The following is a 22171-nucleotide window of genomic DNA, read 5'->3' on the forward strand; positions in this document are numbered from 1 at the left end:
GTGAAGGCACTCAAAGAAAAAGCCCGCAGAGCAATGTATGCAATAAAAATGAAATTATTCAAAATCAACATCCCAATTAGAATTTGGACTAAAATATTTGACAGTGTAATCCTACCAATAGCACTTTATGGAAGTGAGGTTTGGGGGCCACTCAATAAACTGGATTTTAAAATGTGGGACAAACATCCAATTGAAGCCCTACATGCAGAATTCTGTCGGAAAATTCTACAAGTCCAGAGAAATACACCAACTAATGCATGTAGGGCAGAATTGGGCCGTTTTCCAGTAATAATGAAAATACAGAAAAGATCATTAAAATTTTGGCTACATCTAAATTCAAGTCCAAATTCGAGTCTGCAATTTAAAGCACTTCAAGCCCAAGAGCTGAGCCCAGAAACGAGCCCTCTCAGTCAGATGGTGTTGGACCTCACCAACCAAGCTGACGCCAGCACTGCTTCAAAAGAAAGAATTCCAATAAGCAAAATCATGAACCAATCAAAGGAATCATATTTACAATACTGGAAAAACGAAACAAAATCCCAAAGCCGACTAAATTGCTATCTGACCCTAAACAGAGAATATGAATTGGCTGATTATCTCTACTCTGTCAGAGATACGAAGCAGAGACAGATCCTTACCAAGTACAGGCTAAGTGACCACCGATTGGCAATAGAAACCGGCAGACATAAAAAGACATGGCTACCCAAAGAGGAGCGTGTATGTGGTCACTGCATGACAGGGGAGGTAGAGACAGAGATGCACTTTCTCCTTTACTGTGATAAATATTCCTCACAAAGAGATTCATTATTCACAGAAATGACTACATATATTCCAAATTTTTACAAATTGAACCCAGAGGAAAAACTAAGAATACTCATGGGCGAAGGAGCAATGGCTCCTCTTGCAGCCAAATATGTATTTTCCTGCCATAGCCTGAGGGACACTGAATAATAACATCTGCATAGTAAACAGTAACTTACTTATTATTACTATTATTGTTATTACTATAATTATTAATGTTTACTGTAGACTGTTACCATTTTATTGTTATTATTTTTGTATTTAATTTTGTATTATTATTTACTACCATTTTATATTATTATTTGCTATCATTTATAATTTTGTTACAATGTATATTGTATACATTGTTGCTTTGGCAATATTGACACAATGTTTTTCATGCCAATAAAGCAGCTTGAATTTGAATTTGAATTTGAGAGAACAGTCTGAGCGAGAGAGAGAGAGAACAGTCTGAGCGAGAGAGAGAGAACAGTCTGAGCGAGAGAGAGAATAGTCAGAGAGAGAGAACAGTCAGAGAGAACAGTCAGAGAGAGAGAGAACAGTCAGAGAGAGAGAACAGTCAGAGAGAGAGAACAGTCAGAGAGAGAGAACAGTCAGAGAGAGAGAACAGTCAGAGAGAGAGAACAGTCTGAGCGAGAGAGAGAGAACAGTCTGAGCGAGAGAGAGAGAACAGTCTGAGCGAGAGAGAGAGCAGTCTGGGAGAGAGAGAGAGAGAGAGAGAGAGAACAGTCTGAGCCAGAGAGAGAGAACAGAGAGCGAGAGAGAGAGAACAGTGAGCGAGAGAGAGAGAACAGTGAGCGAGAGCGAGAGAGAGAACAGTCTGAGTGAGAGCGAGAGTGAGAACAGTCTGAGTGAGAGCGAGAGAGAGAACAGTCTGAGCGAGAGAGAGAGAGAACAGTCTGAGCGAGAGAGAGAACAGTCTGAGCGAGAGAGAGAACAGTCTGAGCGAGAGAGAGAACAGTCTGAGCGAGAGAGAGAGCAGTCTGGGAGAGAGAGAGAGAGAGAGAACAGTCTGAGCCAGAGAGAGAGAGAGAACAGAGAGCGAGAGAGAGAGAACAGTGAGCGAGAGAGAGAGAACAGTGAGCGAGAGCGAGAGAGAGAACAGTCTGAGTGAGAGCGAGAGAGAGAACAGTCTGAGTGAGAGCGAGAGAGAGAACAGTCTGAGCGAGAGAGAGAGAGAACAGTCTGAGCGAGAGAGAGAGAGAACAGTCTGAGCGAGAGAGAGAGAGAACAGTCTGAGCGAGAGAGAGAACAGTCTGAGCGAGAGAGAGAACAGTCTGAGCGAGAGAGAGAACAGTCTGAGCGAGAGAGAGAGAGAGAACAGTCTGAGCGAGAGAGAGAGAGAGAACAGTCTGAGCGAGAGAGAGAACAGTCTGAGCGAGAGAGAGAACAGTCTGAGCGAGAGAGAGAACAGTCTGAGCGAGAGAGAGAACAGTCTGAGCGAGAGAGAGAGAGAACAGTCTGAGCGAGAGAGAGAACAGTCTGAGCGAGAGAGAGAGAGAGAACAGTCTGAGCGAGAGAGAGAACAGTCTGAGCGAGAGAAAGAGAGAGAAACAGTCTGAGCGAGAGAGAGAGAGAGAGAGAGAGGGAGAGAGAAACAGTCTGAGCGAGAGAGAGAACAGTCTGAGCGAGAGAGAACAGTCTGAGCGAGAGAGAGAGCAGTCTGGGAGAGAGAGAGAGAGAGAGAACAGTCTGAGCCAGAGAGAGAGAGAGTACAGTGAGCGAGAGCGAGAGAGAGAGAACAGTGAGCGAGAGAGAGAGAACAGAGAGCGAGAGAGAGAACAGAGAGCGAGAGAGAGAACAGTCTGAGCGAGAGAGAGAACAGTCAGAGCGAGAGAGAGAACAGTCTGAGCAAGAGAGAGAGAGAGAGAACAGTCTGAGCGAGAGAGAGAGAGAACAGTCTGAGCGAGAGAGAGAGCGAGAGAGAGAACAGTCTGAGCGAGAGAGAGAGAGCAGTCTGGGCGAGAGAGAAAGAGAGCAGTCTGTGCGAGAGAGAGAGAACAGTCTGTGCGAGAGAACAGTCTGAGCGAGAGAGAGAGAACAGTCTGAGCGAGACAGAGAGAGAACAGTCTGAGCGAGAGAGAGAGAGAGAACAGTCTGAGAGAGAGAGAGAGAAACAGTCTGAGCGAGAGAGAGAACAGTCTGAGCGAGAGAGAGAACAGTCTGAGCGAGAGAGAGAACAGTCTGAGCCAGAGAGAGAGGGAGAGAACAGTGAGCGAGAGAGAGAGAGAACAGTGAGCGAGAGAGAGAGAGAGAGAACAGTCTGAGCAAGAGAGAGAGAGAACAGTCTGAGCGAGAGAGAGAGAGAGAACAGTCTGAGCGAGAGAGAGAACAGTCTGAGCGAGAGAGAGAACAGTCTGAGCGAGAGAGAGAACAGTCTGAGCGAGAGAGAGAACAGTCTGAGCGAGAGAGAGAACAGTCTGAGCGAGAGAGAGAACAGTCTGAGCGAGAGAGAGAACAGTCTGAGCGAGAGAGAGAGAGAGAATAGTCTGAGCGAGAGAGAGAGAGAACAGTCTGAGCGAGAGAGAAAGAGAGCAGTCTGAGCGAGAGAGAGAGAACAGTCTGAGCGAGAGAATAGTCTGAGCGAGAGAGAGAGAGAGAACAGTCTGGGCGAGAGAGAGAGAGAACAGTGAGCGAGAGAATAGTCTGAGCGAGAGAGAGAGAGAGAACAGTCTGGGCGAGAGAGAGAACAGTGAGCGAGTGAGAGAGGGAGAGAATAGTGAGCGAGAGGGAGAGAATAGTGAGCGAGAGAGAGAGAACAGTGAGCGAGAGAGAGAGAGAACAGTCTGAGCGAGAGAGAGAGAGAACAGTCTGAGCGAGAGAGAGAGAGAACAGTCTGAGCGAGAGAGAGAGAGAGAACAGTCTGGGCGAGCGAGAGAGAGAGGGAGAGAATAGTGAGCGAGAGAGAGAGAAAAGTGAGCGAGAGAGAGAGAGAGAACAGTCTGAGCGAGAGCGAGAGAGAACAGTCTGAGCGAGAGAGAGAACAGTCTGAGCGAGAGAGAGAGAGAGAACAGTCTGAGCGAGAGAGAGAGAGAGAACAGTCTGAGCGAGAGAGAGAGAACAGTCTGAGCGAGAGAGAGAGAACAGTCTGAGCGAGAGAGAGAGAGAGAACAGTCTGAGCGAGAGAGAGAGAGAGAGAACAGTCTGAGCGAGAGAGAGAGAACAGTCTGACCGAGAGAGAGAGAGAGAACAGTCTGAGCGAGAGAGAAAGAGAGAACAGTCTGAGCGAGAGAGAGAGAACAGTCTGAGCGAGAGAGAGAGAGAACAGTCTGAGCGAGAGAGAGAGAGAACAGTCTGAGCGAGAGAGAGAGAACAGTCAGAGAGAGAGAACAGTCAGAGAGAGAACAGTCAGAGAGAGAGAACAGTCAGAGAGAGAGAACAGTCAGAGAGAGAGAACAGTCAGAGAGAGAGAACAGTCAGAGAGAGAGAACAGTCAGAGAGAGAGAACAGTCTGAGCGAGAGAGAGAGCAGTCTGAGAGAGAGAACAGTCTGAGCGAGAGAGAGAGCAGTCTGGGAGAGAGAGAGAGAGAGAGAGAGAGAGAGAACAGTCTGAGCCAGAGAGAGAGAGAGAACAGAGAGCGAGAGAGAGAGAGAACAGTGAGCGAGAGCGAGAGAGAGAACAGTCTGAGTGAGAGCGAGAGAGAGAACAGTCTGAGCGAGAGAGAGAGAGAACAGTCTGAGCGAGAGAGAGAGAACAGTCTGAGCGAGAGAGAGAACAGTCTGAGCGAGAGAGAGAACAGTCTGAGCGAGAGAGAGAACAGTCTGAGCGAGAGAGAGAGAACAGTCTGAGCGAGAGAGAGAGAACAGTCTGAGCGAGAGAGAGAGAGAGAACAGTCTGAGCGAGAGAGAGAACAGTCTGAGCGAGAGAGAGAACAGTCTGAGCGAGAGAGAGAACAGTCTGAGCGAGAGAGAGAACAGTCTGAGCGAGAGAGAGAACAGTCTGAGCGAGAGAGAGAACAGTCTGAGCGAGCGAGAGAGAACAGTCTGAGCGAGAGAGAGAGAGAACAGTCTGAGCGAGAGAGAGAGAGAACAGTCTGAGCGAGAGAGAGAACAGTCTGAGCGAGAGAGAGAACAGTCTGAGCGAGAGAGAGAGAGAGAGAACAGTCTGAGCGAGAGAGAGAGAGAGAGAAACAGTCTGAGCGAGAGAGAGAGAGAGAGAGAGAGAAACAGTCTGAGCGAGAGAGAGAACAGTCTGAGCGAGAGAGAGAGAGAGAACAGTCTGAGCGAGAGAGAGAGAGAGAGAGAACAGTCTGAGCGAGAGAGAGAGAGAGAGAGAAACAGTCTGAGCGAGAGAGAGAGAGAGAGAGAAACAGTCTGAGCGAGAGAGAGAACAGTCTGAGCGAGAGAGAACAGTCTGAGCGAGAGAGAGAGCAGTCTGGGAGAGAGAGAGAGAGAGAGAGAACAGTCTGAGCCAGAGAGAGAGAGAGAACAGTGAGCGAGAGCGAGAGAGAGAGAACAGTGAGCGAGAGAGAGAGAACAGAGAGCGAGAGAGAGAACAGTCTGAGTGAGAGCGAGAGAGAACAGTCTGAGCGAGAGAGGGAGAGAACAGTCTGAGCGAGAGAGAGAGAAGTCTGAGCGAGAGAGAGAGAACAGTCTGAGCGAGAGAGAGAACAGTCTGAGCGAGAGAGGGAGAGAACAGTCTGAGCGAGAGAGAGAGAACAGTCTGAGCGAGAGAGAGAACAGTCTGAGCGAGAAAGAGAGCAGTCTGGGAGAGAGAGAGAGAGAGAGAACAGTCTGAGCCAGAGAGAGAGAGAGAACAGTGAGCGAGAGCGAGAGAGAGAGAACAGTGAGCGAGAGAGAGAGAACAGTCTGAGCGAGAGAGAGAGCAGTCTGGGAGAGAGAGAGAGAGAGAGAACAGTCTGAGCCAGAGAGAGAGAGAACAGTGAGCGAGAGAGAGAGAACAGTCTGAGCGAGAGAGAGAGAGAACAGTCTGAGCGAGAGAGAGAGAGAACAATCTGAGCGAGAGAGAGAGAGAACAGTCTGAGCGAGAGAGAGAGAACAGTCTGAGCGAGAGAGAGAGAGAGAACAGTCTGAGCGAGAGAGAGAGAGAACAGTCTGAGCGAGAGAGAGAACAGTCTGAGCGAGAGAGAGAGAATAGTCTGAGCGAGAGAGAGAGAGAGAACAGTCTGGGCGAGAGAGAGAGAGAACAGTGAGCGAGAGAATAGTCTGAGCGAGAGAGAGAGAGAGAACAGTCTGGGCGAGAGAGAGAACAGTGAGCGAGTGAGAGAGGGAGAGAATAGTGAGCGAGAGGGAGAGAATAGTGAGCGAGAGAGAGAGAACAGTGAGCGAGAGAGAGAGAGAACAGTCTGAGCGAGAGAGAGAGAGAACAGTCTGAGCGAGAGAGAGAGAGAACAGTCTGAGCGAGAGAGAGAGAGAGAACAGTCTGGGCGAGCGAGAGAGAGAGGGAGAGAATAGTGAGCGAGAGAGAGAGAAAAGTGAGCGAGAGAGAGAGAGAGAACAGTCTGAGCGAGAGCGAGAGAGAACAGTCTGAGCGAGAGAGAGAACAGTCTGAGCGAGAGAGAGAGAGAGAACAGTCTGAGCGAGAGAGAGAGAGAGAACAGTCTGAGCGAGAGAGAGAGAACAGTCTGAGCGAGAGAGAGAGAACAGTCTGAGCGAGAGAGAGAGAGAGAACAGTCTGAGCGAGAGAGAGAGAGAGAGAACAGTCTGAGCGAGAGAGAGAGAACAGTCTGACCGAGAGAGAGAGAGAGAACAGTCTGAGCGAGAGAGAAAGAGAGAACAGTCTGAGCGAGAGAGAGAGAACAGTCTGAGCGAGAGAGAGAGAGAACAGTCTGAGCGAGAGAGAGAGAGAACAGTCTGAGCGAGAGAGAACAGTCTGAGCGAGAGAGAGAGAACAGTCAGAGAGAGAGAACAGTCAGAGAGAGAACAGTCAGAGAGAGAGAACAGTCAGAGAGAGAGAACAGTCAGAGAGAGAGAACAGTCAGAGAGAGAGAACAGTCTGAGCGAGAGAGAGAGCAGTCTGAGAGAGAGAACAGTCTGAGCGAGAGAGAGAGCAGTCTGGGAGAGAGAGAGAGAGAGAGAGAGAGAGAGAACAGTCTGAGCCAGAGAGAGAGAGAGAACAGAGAGCGAGAGAGAGAGAGAACAGTGAGCGAGAGCGAGAGAGAGAACAGTCTGAGTGAGAGCGAGAGAGAGAACAGTCTGAGCGAGAGAGAGAGAGAACAGTCTGAGCGAGAGAGAGAGAACAGTCTGAGCGAGAGAGAGAACAGTCTGAGCGAGAGAGAGAACAGTCTGAGCGAGAGAGAGAACAGTCTGAGCGAGAGAGAGAGAACAGTCTGAGCGAGAGAGAGAGAACAGTCTGAGCGAGAGAGAGAGAGAGAACAGTCTGAGCGAGAGAGAGAACAGTCTGAGCGAGAGAGAGAACAGTCTGAGCGAGAGAGAGAACAGTCTGAGCGAGAGAGAGAACAGTCTGAGCGAGAGAGAGAACAGTCTGAGCGAGAGAGAGAGAGAACAGTCTGAGCGAGAGAGAGAGAGAACAGTCTGAGCGAGAGAGAGAGAGAACAGTCTGAGCGAGAGAGAGAACAGTCTGAGCGAGAGAGAGAACAGTCTGAGCGAGAGAGAGAGAGAGAGAAACAGTCTGAGCGAGAGAGAGAGAGAGAGAGAGAGAAACAGTCTGAGCGAGAGAGAGAACAGTCTGAGCGAGAGAGAGAACAGTCTGAGCGAGAGAGAGAGAGAGAACAGTCTGAGCGAGAGAGAGAGAGAGAGAGAGAACAGTCTGAGCGAGAGAGAGAGAGAGAGAGAAACAGTCTGAGCGAGAGAGAGAGAGAGAGAGAAACAGTCTGAGCGAGAGAGAGAACAGTCTGAGCGAGAGAGAACAGTCTGAGCGAGAGAGAGAGCAGTCTGGGAGAGAGAGAGAGAGAGAGAGAACAGTCTGAGCCAGAGAGAGAGAGAGAACAGTGAGCGAGAGCGAGAGAGAGAGAACAGTGAGCGAGAGAGAGAGAACAGAGAGCGAGAGAGAGAACAGTCTGAGTGAGAGCGAGAGAGAACAGTCTGAGCGAGAGAGGGAGAGAACAGTCTGAGCGAGAGAGAGAGAAGTCTGAGCGAGAGAGAGAGAACAGTCTGAGCGAGAGAGAGAACAGTCTGAGCGAGAGAGAGAACAGTCTGAGAGAGAGCGAGAGAGAGAACAGTCTGAGCGAGAGAGGGAGAGAACAGTCTGAGCGAGAGAGAGAGAACAGTCTGAGCGAGAGAGAGAACAGTCTGAGCGAGAAAGAGAGCAGTCTGGGAGAGAGAGAGAGAGAGAGAGAGAGAGAGAGAGAGAGAACAGTCTGAGCCAGAGAGAGAGAGAGAACAGTGAGCGAGAGCGAGAGAGAGAGAACAGTGAGCGAGAGAGAGAGAACAGTCTGAGCGAGAGAGAGAGCAGTCTGGGAGAGAGAGAGAGAGAGAGAGAGAGAGAACAGTCTGAGCCAGAGAGAGAGAGAACAGTGAGCGAGAGAGAGAGAACAGTCTGAGCGAGAGAGAGAGAGAACAGTCTGAGCGAGAGAGAGAGAGAACAGTCTGAGCGAGAGAGAGAGAGAACAGTCTGAGCGAGAGAGAGAGAACAGTCTGAGCGAGAGAGAGAGAGAGAACAGTCTGAGCGAGAGAGAGAGAGAACAGTCTGAGCGAGAGAGAGAGAGAACAGTCTGAGCGAGAGAGAGAGAACAGTCTGAGCGAGAGAGAGAGAACAGTCCGAGCGAGAGAGAGAGAGAGAACAGTCTGAGCGAGAGAGAGAGAGAACAGTCTGAGCGAGAGAGAGAGAACAGTCTGAGTGAGAGAGAGAGAGAACAGTCTGAGCGAGAGAGAGAGAGAACAGTCTGAGCGAGAGAGAGAGAGAACAGTCTGAGCGAGAGAGAGAGAGAACAGTCTGAGCGAGAGAGAGAGAGAACAGTCTGAGCGAGAGAGAGCAGTCTGAGCGAGAGAGAGCAGTCTGAGCGAGAGAGAGAGCAGTCTGAGCGAGAGAGAGCAGTCTGAGCGAGAGAGAGAGCAGTCTGAGCGAGAGAGAGCAGTCTGAGCGAGAGAGAGCAGTCTGAGCGAGAGAGAGAGAGCAGTCTGAGCGAGAGAGAGAGAACAGTCTGAGCGAGAGAGAGAACAGTCTGAGCGAGAGAGAGCAGTCAGAGAGAGAGAATAGTCTGAGCGAGAGAGAGAGAACAGTCTGAGCGAGAGAGAACAGTCTGAGAGAGAGAGAGAGAAAGAGAACAGTCTGAGCGAGAGAGAGAACAGTCTGAGCAAGAGAGAGAGAGAGAGAGAACAGCCTGAGACAGAGAGAGAAAGAGAAAGGGGGGGGGGGGGGGGGGGGGGTACCGGAAAAATCCACATACTGTGTCCACCACACGCTCCTCCTTTTTAACTTGTTTCTCTTTTACCACATGTGATGTGGCTATTCTCTGATGTGTTGGGTCAGATCAGGACAGAAAAGAGGGCAGTGGAGGTTAAGAGAGGAGGACAGAGAAGAGGAACAGAAAGAAGGAACAGAGAGGAAGACAGAGAGGATGGACACCAGGTTTAATAGCACAAACTTTCTAAACCCAGTGGCCCAATATCGCGATATTCCGAGAACGCTTCCGAAGCAGACTCCGCTGACCAGATAGGGTCGATGAGAGAATTTTTACAATTATTCCTTAGTTTATAATTTTCTGGAAATCTAAAGGCACAACCTAGATTAGAGTCAATGTCTTAAGTAGTTGAACATGTTATTGCTCAAACCTCGTGAAAGTGACAAACTGACCACTTTTCATTTTCGTCAAAAACAAACTACACTGCTCAAAATAATAAAGGGAACACTAAAATAACACATCCTAGATCTGAATGAATGAAATATTCTTATTAAATACTTTTTTCTTTACATAGTTGAATGTGCTGACAACAAAATCACACAAAAATTATCAATGGAAATCAAATTTAGCAACCCATGGAGGTCTGGATTTGGAGTCACACTCAAAATTAAAGTGGAAAACCACACTACAGGCTGATCCAACTTTGATGTAATGTCCTTAAAACAAGTCAAAATGAGGCTCAGTAGTGTGTGTGGCCTCCACGTGCCTGTATGACCACCCTACAACGCCTGGGCATGCTCCTGATGAGGTGGCGGATGGTCTCCTGAGGGATGTCCTCCCAGACCTGGACTAAAGCATCCGCCAACTCCTGGACAGTCTGTGGTGCAACAAGATGGAGCGAGACATGATGTCCCAGATGTGCTCAATTGGATTCAGGTTTGGGGAACGGGCGGGCCAGTCCATAGCATCAATGCCTTCCTCTTGCAGGAACTGCTGACACACTCCAGCCACATGAGGTCTAGCATTGTCTTGCATTAGGAGGAACCCAGGGCCAACCGCACCAGCATATGGTCTCACAAGGGGTCTGAGGATCTCATCTCGGTACCTAATGGCAGTCAGGCTACCTCTGGCGAGCACATGGAGGGCTGTGCGGCTCCCCAAAGAAATGCCACCCCACACCATGACCCACCACCAAACCGGTCATGCTGGAGGATGTTGCAGGCAGCAGAACGTTCTCCACAGCGTCTCCAGACTCTGTCACATGTGCTCAGCTGCACTACCTGAGCCATTTGTGTGGGTTGTAGACTCCGTCTCATGCTACCACTAGAGTGAAAGCACCGCCAGCATTAAAAAATGACCAAAACATCAGCCAGGAAGCATAGGAACTGAGTGGTCTGTGGTCACCACCTGCAGAAACCACCCACAAAATGTGTAGAATTGCGCGGGATGTTCCCCAATTATGACAAACATTTTGGGAAGCACTGCATTAGAGAGAGTGTTGTGATGTTGAGTCATGTGGTCCACCCCGTCTTAATTGTGTGCGTTTTGTGTGTAGGCCCTACTGAACGTTTCCATGTCGTTGTTGGAGTGACGTGGAAGCAAAGTGTTTTACAAGCAGCCCTCTGCTCATAATAATACAAATGCTAGTGAGTGTGTGTTTGAGAAGTGGTGTGTTTGTGTGTACTTGTGGCGCATACATGTGTGTGTGTGTGTCTGTCTGTCTTCCCCTCAGGCTGGGGCTGTGGAAGTAAACAGGCTCATTAAGAGGCAATTGTTCACAGCTGAGCACCCTGAGCCAAAGCCTGAGTGGCGTGGAGCAACGCCACACCATGGGGACACTTTGGCCACCACACACACAGGGAAATTAATGGAGACTCCAGGGGAGGAAGGGAGGGGTGCAACACTGGGACTCTCCAGCTTGTTACCGTCTCTGCTGCTGCTACACTGGCAAAAAAAAAGTATGTGAACCCTTTAGAATTACCTGGATTTCTACATAAATTGGTCATCAAATTTGATCTGATTTTGATCTAAATCACAACAAGTCATTAGCCTATCAGGAGTCAGCTTTCCTGGAGTACAATAAATGAGTCAAGATTGAAGATCTTGGTTAGAGCTGCCCTGTCCTATAAAAAACACAGCAACATTTAGAGTTTGCTATTCACAAGAAGCATTGCCTGATGTGAACCATGCCTCGGAGAAAAAAAAGAGAAGACCTAAGATCAAGAATTGTTGACTTGCATGAAGCTGGAAAGGGTTACAAAAGTATCTCTAAAAGCCTTGATGTTCATCAGTCCACGGTAAGACAAATTGTCTATAAATGGAGAAAGTTCAGCACTGTTGCTACTCTCCTGGCTGTTCTGCAAATATGACTGCAAGAGCACAGCGCAGAATGCTCAATGAGGTTAAGAATAATCCTAGAGTGTCAACTAAATAGTTACAGAAAATCTTTGGAACATGCTAACATCTCTATTGACGAGGATACGATATGTAAAACACTAAACAAGAATGGTATTAATGGGAGGACACCAGGGAAGACGCCACTGCTGTCCAAAAAAAAACTTTGCTGCACGTCTGAAGTTCGCAAAAGAGCACCTGGATGTTCCACAGTGCTTCTGGCAAAATATTCTGTGGACAGATTCAACTAAAGTTGAGTTGTTTGGAAGGAACACACAACACTGTGTGGAGAAAAAAAGGCCCAGCACACCAACATCAAAACCTCATCCCAACTGTAAAGTATGGTGGAGGGAGCGTCATGGTTTGGGGCTGTTTTGCTGCCTCGGGGTCTGGACAGCTTGCTATCATCAATGGATGAATTCCCAAGTTTATTAAGAAATTTTGCAGGAGAATGTAAGGCTATCTGTCCACCAATTGAAGCGCAACAGGACAACGACCCAAAACACAGAAGTAAATCAACAACAGAATGACTACAACAGAAGAAAATACGCCTTCTGGAGTGGCCCATTCGGAGTCCTGACCTCAACCCGATTGAGATGCTGTGGCATGACCTCGAGAGCGATTCACACCAGACATCCTAAGAATATTGCTGAACTGAAACAGTTTTGTAAAGAGGAATGGTTGAAAATTCGTTTGGTTTAGGTTATTGCTGCCAATAGAGGGTCAATCAGTTATCAAATCCAAGGGTTCACATACTTTTCCCACCCTGTACTGTGAATGTTTACACGTTGTGTTCAATCAAGACATGAAAATGCATAATTGTTTGTGCTTTATTAGTTTAAACAGACTGTGTTTGTCTATTGTTGTGACTTAGATGACGATCAGGTCAAATTTTATGACCAGAGGGCCTCCCGGGTGGCGCAGTGGTTAAGGGCGCTGTACTGCAGCGCCAGCTGTGCCATCAGAGTCCCTGGGTTCGTGCCCAGGCTCTGTCATAACCGAACGCGACCGGGAGGTCCGTGGGGCGACGCACAATTGGCCTAGCATCGCCCGGGTTAGGGAGGGCTTGGTCGGTAGGGGTGTCCTTGTCTCATCGCGCACCAGCGACTCCTGTGGCGGGCTGGGCGCAGTGTACGCTAACCAAGGTGGCCAGGTGCACAGTGTTTCCTCCGGCGCATTGGTGCGGCTGGCTTCCGGGTTGGATGTGCGCTGTGTTAAGAAGCAGTGAGGCTTGGTTGGGTTGTGTATTGGAGGACGCATGACTTTCAACCTTCGTCTCTCCCGAGCCCGTACGGGAGTTGTAGCGATGAGACAAGATAGTAACTACTACAACAATTGGATACCACGAAATTGGGGAGAAAAAGTTAAAATATTATGACCAATTTATGCCAAAATGCAGGTAATTACGAAGGGTTCACATACTTTTTGAAGGACTACAGTACTGTGTGTTTTCTGTTCACTGGGAACATGAACTACAGGGAGTTCTGTCTCATTATTGACCCAGCTAAAGAGATACAATATGTTATATTGAATTCTGTTGACCCAGCACACTCAATATGGGTGCCATTTGGCCTGGTCTAGATGATCAGGGGTCTTGCATTCTGTATGCTCTACACTGCTTCCTAGTGGTGATACCTCCTCACTACCAAGAGAACTGTAAATAGTGGGGTAGGATGATGTTCCCCAGACTAACACAGATCTTAGGTCAGTTTTATGCCCCCCACCCACCCTAATGGTTAAGGTTAGGATTGGGTGAGGGTTAGCTGACCCTAAATTGGTGCTTACGGGCAACATCTAACCAAGGTGACCAAGGATCAATTCTACTCCATAGCTTACTGTAAAAGTACTATAGTCCTATTATAAGAGCATCCATCCAACATAGTGGACAAAGGTGATCTTTGTAAAAGACCATCATGTGTCAGTGAGCCAGGCAGTCTGCCCCAGGCTAGCCCTGGGTGACAGCTGTGATGCTCTATTGGCTGAGCTAAATGCCAAAAGCCTTGTTGGACGAGGTGGGTTTTAACACAGTGATCCTAGAGCCACAAGAGAAGGGAACGCTGGGCCAACCTTTAGCATTCAACTAGTTACAGTGAAATGAAGGTTCTGGTTATGATGAAAGAAGGTTATGTTTATGATGCCTGTGTGTTGTTAGCCTGCAGGCTATTTATTTTCTTCGGATGGTGTTTTTTCACCATCTGTTTTGTTGGTTAGGAGATGTGAATGTGGGGTTTGTCTGCCAGGGTGATAGCGTTTGAAATGCTTTCAACATATGACTTTCAGCTGTTGAGGACCTGAAATAACTATTAAAGCGTTTCGTCATAAAATGTCATAAAGTCTGAATAAGGTTTGACATCAGAGACAAACTCCTTAGTCATTGTTGAGCTTCCAAGGGGCTCGATTCAATCCATAGCACAGAACATCTGCATTGTAGTGCGGTTCACATTTAAAAGTAATTTCCAATTGATCCGACCTATGCAGCGTTTACCTTGAATGCAATCTCTGCGACTGTGGGAACATTGCCATTAATTGTCAATCGCGCTATAAAGCAGATCTTCAACGCTATGGATTGAATTGAGTCCTAATGCAGTTACGTGCTTTAGATTGTCTCTGTAGTCACAAATGGAGGATGAAAAAGGTTAAGAGAAGAAGAGATTATTTGTGCTCCTTTATATTGTATGTGTGAGAGCAAAGCATCAGCTGACACAGATTATGCTGTAAACAAAAATACTCCTGCTGGAAACACAAATGCCGCCTTAAAGGCAAAGACGTGACACACATGCGCAAGCAGCAGTGACACACCCGCGTGCGAACACGCACACACACAAACTGACCGTTAGCTCTATAGCGAGGTTCGAAATGGTTAGATCCCGCTGCTTCCACAGTATATTGATGTGATTGATTTCTCTCCTTCTCTTCCTCTCTCCCTTTCTCTCCTGAACTCATGCAAACTAAATGGATCTATGTTGTCTTGGTAACACATTATTTACTTTTTTATCTGCGAACATTTGGTCAAATAGGACATCGACATGGTATTAGAATGTTGTGACTGCATCGATCAATTCTCACTCTAATAAAATGTGTTAAATTATTACACCTTATAAACACGTCCATTTAGATATGCTATCATACAATATGCTTCGAATATAATGTTCTCCATCGTCGTCAAGAGAAATGTGTGATGTAGTACTCCAGCTCTCCACCAGGTGTCCCTAGTGTGATAAGGAATACTGTACTTTCTGTGTGCCTACAGCAGTTCACGTGCAGACAACACAAGCCATTTTTTTTTGCCTTATAGGATCTGTTCACGTAGTGGATGAGAGGGGACATATCAGTAGCAGTGTCCCTGTCGCCTGTCCTGACCTGTGACACACACAGTCAGACTAAAACCGGACAGGTCAAACCAGCAGACCAACCTCCCTCGCTCTGATACAGGAGCATTAGTCACACAGCCAGCATGCACAGAATGACAAATAGCACAGAAACAATGCATCCAGAATTCACATACACACATAAATGAGGCACATACTGCACACAAGCACACAGCGGTGCCATGTAGCTACTGTAGGATCGGTTTTCAATGCTCCCTTTCCCTCTGGTTTAACGAGCTCACCCCAGTATATTAACATCAGTTTACGGCCTGTTTCAACTTTACGCCTTTTACATATACCTGTTTCAGAGCCATGCGACTACCTAATTCAAAATTGACCATGCAGCGGTTCAAATCCAAGTGTAAATGCCGTTGATCAAACTCCAGGTGGTGCTATGGTCAGATGACATGAAAATAGAGCTCTTTGGCCACACACACCAATGGTGGCTTTGGTGTCGAAAAACAGAAGCCTATGCAGAAAAGTATCTCATACCTACGGTAAAATATGGTGGTGCATCTTTGATGTTATGGGGCTATTTTGCTTCCACTGGTACTATGACCCTTGTTAAAGGTCAGCGGCATCATGAACTTTACCAAGTACCATGACATTTTAGCCAAAACCTGGTTGCCTCTGCCAGGAGGCTGGCAGTTGGCCGCAAGTGGATCTTCCAGCAAGACAACAACCCCAAGTGCACATCAACATCCACAAAGAAATAGTTAATTGAAAAAAAGTCTCTGGACTTGAACCCCAATTAAAAACCTTTGGTTTGAATTGAAGAGGTCCGTCCATAAGCGCAGACAAAGGATATCAAGGATCTGTAAAGATTCTGTATGGAGGAATGATCTAAGATCTCTCCAAATGTCTTCTGTAATCTCATTAAACATTTTAGAAAAAGACTGTGTCGTTAACCTCGCAAGGTTAGGTTGCCTCGCAAGGTTAGGGTGCCTCGCAAGGTTAGGGTGCCTCGCAAGGTTAGGGTGCCTCGCAAGGTTAGGGTGCCTCGCAAGGTTAGGGTGCTGCAGTACTGAAAAAAAGGGGTGCCAATAATCTTTACTCCTGTCTTTTTTTTTTAAATCTCTTTCTCTGAACAATTTATATTAGTTAAAAAATTGCATATTTTATAACTCAGTATTTGTATTATTTATTATATACAGTTGTTTTTGCTCATCTTTATCAAGGGTGCCAATCATTTTGTTCCTGACAGCACCCTCTTTCAGAGCCATGTAAATACCTACTTCATAAACTTAAACTTGGTACCGGAAAGACTTCAGGCCTCCGACAATCCCCAACCAAGCATTTAACGCAACACAACAACATGTGTTTTTGAGGTTTATCTCCTGAGAGATGCATAAACAGTGATGCCGTACAGTATATAATAGAATTGTGATTGACTGAATCTGATTGATGATGCTAATGCTCGGTGTTGTGTTTCCCTTACAGTAAAGTGGAGACAGCAGCCATTGAGACAGAGTTGCTGAGGGACTACAGGTTTGGCCAGCAGCAGCTCATAGAGATCTGGGGGCACGCCTGTGCCATCGCCATCACCAAGGTACCCCCCTATTCTTTCTCCAAGAATCACCTTTTTTGGGACCATTCATCCATTTCATCCCTCATTCCCCAGATTCTGATGCTGATAGTATTAACAGTATTTCAAACCCATGCAACTTTCTAATAGCTAGGAACTGTGAATAGGGATTTAGGGAACACACGGACTGTTCTGTTCTCTGTATTCTTTTTTTTTTTTTTTATTACCCCTTTTTTCTCTCCAATTTCGTGGTATCCAATTGTTTTGGTAGCTACTATCTTGTCTCATGGCTACAACTCCCGTAGGGCTCGGGAGAGACGAAGGTTGAAAGTCATGCGTCCTCCGATACACAACCCAACCAAGCCGCACTGCTTCTTAACACAGCGCACATCCAACCCGGAAGCCAGCCGCACCAATGTGTCGGAGGAAACACCGTGCACCTGTCAACCTTGGTTAGCGCGCACTGCGCCCGGCCCGCCACAGGAGTCGCTGGTGCGCGATGAGACAAGGATATCCCTACCGGCCAAGCCCTCCCTAACCGGGACGACGCTAGGCCAATTGTGCGTCGCCCCACGGACCTCCCGGTCGCGGCCGGTTACGACAGAGCCTGGGCGCGAACCCAGAGTCTCTGGTGGCACAGCTGGCACTGCAGTACAGCGCCCTTAACCACTGTGCCACCCGGGAGGCCCTGTATTCTCGAAAAAACAGTGAGTGTGGGTGTTTATTTACAGTTGTGGGAGAACTGTCCCCCTCAACAATGCTGTGTCTCTGCTCCATAAACCCTGAGGCACATCAGTGAACAGAAGCTCTATCTGGCCTGATTGTCTGATGAGAGACTGATCTGCTCAGCTGGGAGCCAGTCTGGCAAGTCCACATGCCCCTTATCAGTCCCTTTTGTGTGTGTGTGTTAGCACGTGTATGTGTCTGCTTATGTATCATGTGTCTGTTTTTAGCTTGTGTGTGTGTGTGTGTCTGTGTGTGTAAGTTCTCCAAGTCAGACTGCCTGTAGTCAGCGGTAGCAGCAGCAGTGTCTGGAGTGTGTCTCTGTGGAGCTGTCAGGAACACACGTGGTTCCTTTGACCAGACGGTTGGTTGGTTTAACCCTGCGGTCGTTTGCTCCGCGGGCACCCAGTGTGGTGTGATAAATGCTCCCTGAGATTCCAGACATATGAGACACTTTCCTTTCAGAGAGAGAGAGAAAGTCTGATTACCTCAACCACATCCCCTTACCACCATTATCACCAGCAGCCAATGGTCCATGGCCAGAGCGGACACAGCCGCAGCACACATACCGTAGCTAGACAAACAGCGCCTGGCTCGACCCGGATCGGCCTGGGGCTTCTGCACACACATGCATGACATCACTGTTATTGAAGAAAAGTGCAGTAGTAGGGCCTTATGATTTCACTGCAGTCGTTGCAGTTGCCAGATAGATTCATTTTTCACCAAGTAATCCCCCCCCCCCCCATACGTCCAAAGACATCCAATCCCCCGGCAGCAACCACACGGGCCATGACGGGTCCATCTCCGGTGTGTTCCTCTGTGATCTGGGCTGGAGTGCGTGTGGAGCGGCGCCTGTGTTCAGTCTGGGTTGGGAAGCCTTTCAACACCTGGGGAGACAAATAATGTTCTGCTTCCACGGAGCAGTAAACGCTGGAGTGTGTTGTCCCTGGGTCCCTGTTCTGTCTACTCAGGATGTGTTCAAAATGTCAACATGTCCGTCGTAAAACATATTCATTATCCTGTGCAGCTTTCATTAATAGTGTGTGGCCGTATTTATGTGTGTGTGTGTGTGTGTGTGGGGGGGGGGGGGGTATGTATTTTTCTTACACTTGATAATTTTTACCCATAATTCTTATTTGTTTATTCCTATTTTACCCCCTTTTTCTCCCCATTTTCTGACTTATCTCATCGCTGCAACTCCCCAACAGGCTCGGGAGGCGAAGGTCGAGTCATGCATCCTCCAAAACATGACGGCCTGCTTAACCCGGAAGCCAGCCGCACCAATGTGTCGGAGGAAACATCGTTCAACTGACAACCGAGGTGAGCCTGCAGGCACCCGGCTCGCCACAAGGAGTTGCTAGAGCTCGATGAGCCAAGTAAAAACCCCCCGGCCTGGGAGAGCATAGGCCCACCCACTGGGGAGCCAGGTCCAGCCAATCCGAACGAGTTTTCCTCCACAAAGGGCTTTATTACAGACAGAAATACTCCTCAGTTTCATCAGCAGTCTGCGTGGCTGGTCTCAGACGATCCCGCAGTTGACGAAGCCAGATGTGGGGGTCTTGGGCTGGCGTGGTTACACATGGTCTACGGTTGTGCGCCAGTTGGACGTACTGCTAAATTCTCTATGACAACGTTGAAGGTGGCTTATGGTAGAGAAATTAACATTACATTGTCTGGCAACAGCTCTGGTGGATATTCCTGCAGTCAGCATGCCAATTGCACGCTCCCTCAAAACTTGAGACATCTGTGACATTGTGTTGTGTGACAAAACTGCACATTTTAGAGTGGCCTTTTATTGTCCCCGGCACAAGGTGCACCTGTGTAATGATCAGGCGGAGTTCCTCTGTCCAGTGTCTGTATTCTTTTGCCCATCTTAATCTTTTATTTTTATTGGCCAATCTGAGATATGGCTTTTTCTTTGCAACTCTGCCTAGAAGGCCAGCATCCAGGAGTCGCCTCTTCACTGTTGACGTTGAGACTGGGGTTTTGCGGGTACTATTTATCTGTTTCTCAAACTAGACACTCTAATGTACTTGTCCTCTTGCTCAGTTGTGAACCGGGGCCTCCCACTCCTCTTTCTATTCTGGTTAGAGCCAGTTTGTGCTGTTCTGTGAAGGGAGTAGTACACAGCATTGTATGAGATCTTCAGTTTCTTGGCAATTTCTCGCATGGAATAGCCTTCATTTCTCAGAACAAGAATAGACTGACGAGTTTCAGAAGAAAGTTCTTTGTTTCTGGCCATTTTGAGCCTGTAATCGAACCCACAAATACTCATGCTCCAGATACTCAACGAGTCTAAAGAAGGCCCGTTTTATTGCTTCTTTAATCAGTACAACAGTTTTCAGCTGTGCTAACACAACTGCAAAAGGGTTTTCAAATGATCAATTAAACTTTTAAAATTATAAACTTGGATTAGCTAACAACGCCTGTGTAGATATTCCATTAAAAATCAGCCAGTTCCAGCTACAATAGTAGTTTACAACATTAACAATGTCTACACTGTATTTCTGATCAATTTGATGTTATTTTAATGGACAAAGAATGTGCTTTTATTACAAAAACGAGGACATTTCTAAGTAACCCCAAACTTTTGAACGGTAGTTTATGTATGAAGGTATTTATGTGTGTGTGTGTAGTGGGACATGTGTCTATGTGTGTGTGTGTGAATGTCAGGTGGACAAGAGCAGATGTATCTCATTACTATGGATGTCAGGGAGGCAATACAGTCATTGCTCCTGTGTGTACTATGTGTGTGTGCATGTGTATGTTGTGAGGATAGGACTGAGGAGCCTGGTGAGCTGACATACAGTGCATTTGGAAAGTATTCAGACCCCTTGACGTTTTCCACATTTTGTTACGTTACAGCCTTATTCTAAAATGTATTAAATCGTTTTTTCCCTTCCTCATCAATATACATACAATAACTCATAACAAAGCAAAAACATATTTTTACCAAAATAAATGTATTGACATATCACATTAACATACAGTACCAGTCAAAAGTTTGGACACACCTACTCATTCACGTTTTGTTTTTCCCCGTTTTTTTTCTGCATTGTGAAATAACACATAAGAAAAAATATAGTACCAAAAAAATGTTCACCAAATCAAACTATATTTTAGATTCTTTAAAGTAGCCGCCCTTTGCCTTGATGACAGCTTTGCACATTCTTGGCAAGTATTCAGACACTTTACTCAGTACATTGTGGAAGCCTCAAGTCTTCTTCGATATGAAGCTTAGCACACCTGCACACCTCTATCAGGTTGGATGGGGAGCGTCGCTGCACAGGTATTTTCAGGTCTCTCCAGAGATGTTCGATCACGTTCAAGTCCAGGCTCTGGCTGGGCCACTCAATGACATCCAGAGACTTGTCCCGAAGCCACACCTGCGTTGTCTTGGCTGTGTGCTTAGGGTCGTTGTCCTGTTGGAAGGTGAACCTTTACACCAGTCTGAGGTCCTGAGCACTTTGGAGCAGGTTTTCATCAAGGATCTCTCTGTACTTTGCTCCATTCATCTTTCCCTCGATCCTGACTATTCTCCCAGTCCCTGCCACTGAAAAACATCCCCACAGCATGATGCTGCCACCACCATGCTTCACCATAGGGATGGTGCCAGGTTTCCTCTAGAAATGACCGCTTGGTATTCAGGCCAAATAGTTCAATCTTGGTTCTCATGGTCTGAGAGTTCTTAAGGCCAGGCACCACAGGCAAAATCTATCAGTTTTCAGATTTTGGGATATTTTGCAACTAACTTCCATACTTTCATAAAATGTACAAATAAATCGGCAATAATGTATATACATACTTTATTTGTATCATTTTATCCCAACTATGTCAACTACACCTACCAAAAATGTGGTTATTGATAGCGGTTGAAGGTCAACATGAAACATGGTATTTTGAAAACTCCATGTTGAATCATATATCACTTAAAGGCTTGTTATCCGGGGAATATAGTTAGCTAGTCCATACATGGCTATATCCTTTGTAGACGTAGTTCTTCGTGCTGAAAGACGAGTCATTTTCTGACATCATATTGGTTACTGGCATTTAAAGGCCCCTTCCAGTAATCTGTTTGGTTAAAATGCAGCGCAGCGCTTCCTCGAAGAATCCACGTAAAGAGAGACAAAATGAGAAAATCTCTAGTGGAGATGAAGATGACAACTATCGGCGATCAACTAGACATCAGCCAGCCAACAGTGGCTTTTATTCCACATGTCACAAATAAACCAACTTGTACATTATTTGATTTGTCCACAGTGTCTAATCACCATAGACCCCACCAACCAGGCATTCTGTCATGATAGAATGTGCCGACTGTGAAGGTGATCGTGATGAATTTAGGAGGAGTGTTTACACTTCCTCCAGGCTGCAGGGGTGCTCCAGGGGATATGTGGCATTTGATATGAATGTGAGGATGGTTCTTCTAGCCCATGAACTTGGACTTGGTTATGCAGATCTAAAGAAAATGAGCAAAGTCCTAGGGATTCCTTCCTTGAGTCTCCGCTTATATCAGAGAAATGACCAGAGTGACACAGAAATAAAAAGGGAGAGTAGCCCATGATTGTCAGGTGACTTGCTGTGTATAAATAATATTTATTTCCTTGCTCCAGCAAATGTATTCAAAGGGAATAAAACAGAGTGATTGGAAAACATACCTACACAATGAGACTGTCACATTAGCCTACAGTGTCATAGGGCTGTAGCTTAATGTGATTGGTGAGAAATTAGCTTTACATAAAGTAAATACATGCTGATATGCTAATATTTACGTAGGGTACCATGCTGATATTTTGTCCTGTAGTTATGACTGTGATGTCGACAGACATAATGAGTACTTTATCCCCCCTCTTTAGATCCAGAGATTCAGAGAGTGCTACAGTCAGAGTGCTGCAAAGATAATTAGAAGAGCATACGCAGATATAGACCCAGACATAGCAGAGTTGTTGGATGAGGATGCCATCATAGACCTTAATGTATCATTTGATGGCACTTGGCACGAGAGGATTCCCTTCCAACTACAGGATAGGTGTGTGCATTGGTGCTGGTACCAGCGAGCCCTAGAAAATGGTGAAGATCCACCCTGTCACAAAAAC

General features: G+C 47.0%; 1 protein-coding gene across 1 annotated transcript in view; it reads left to right on the plus strand.

The window, feature by feature from the left end:
• yjefn3 (YjeF N-terminal domain containing 3) overlaps positions 1 to 22171 on the plus strand; it is a 157297-nt gene that overhangs the window by 124155 nt on the left and 10971 nt on the right. The window contains exon 2 of the mRNA XM_021603739.2: positions 16268 to 16376. Within this exon, the coding sequence (XP_021459414.1) occupies positions 16268 to 16376 (109 nt within the window). The remainder of the gene's footprint in view (positions 1 to 16267; positions 16377 to 22171) is intronic.

The sequence above is a fragment of the Oncorhynchus mykiss genome, chromosome 5, assembly GCF_013265735.2.
Source record: "Oncorhynchus mykiss isolate Arlee chromosome 5, USDA_OmykA_1.1, whole genome shotgun sequence".
Classification (NCBI taxonomy): Eukaryota; Metazoa; Chordata; class Actinopteri; order Salmoniformes; family Salmonidae; genus Oncorhynchus; species Oncorhynchus mykiss.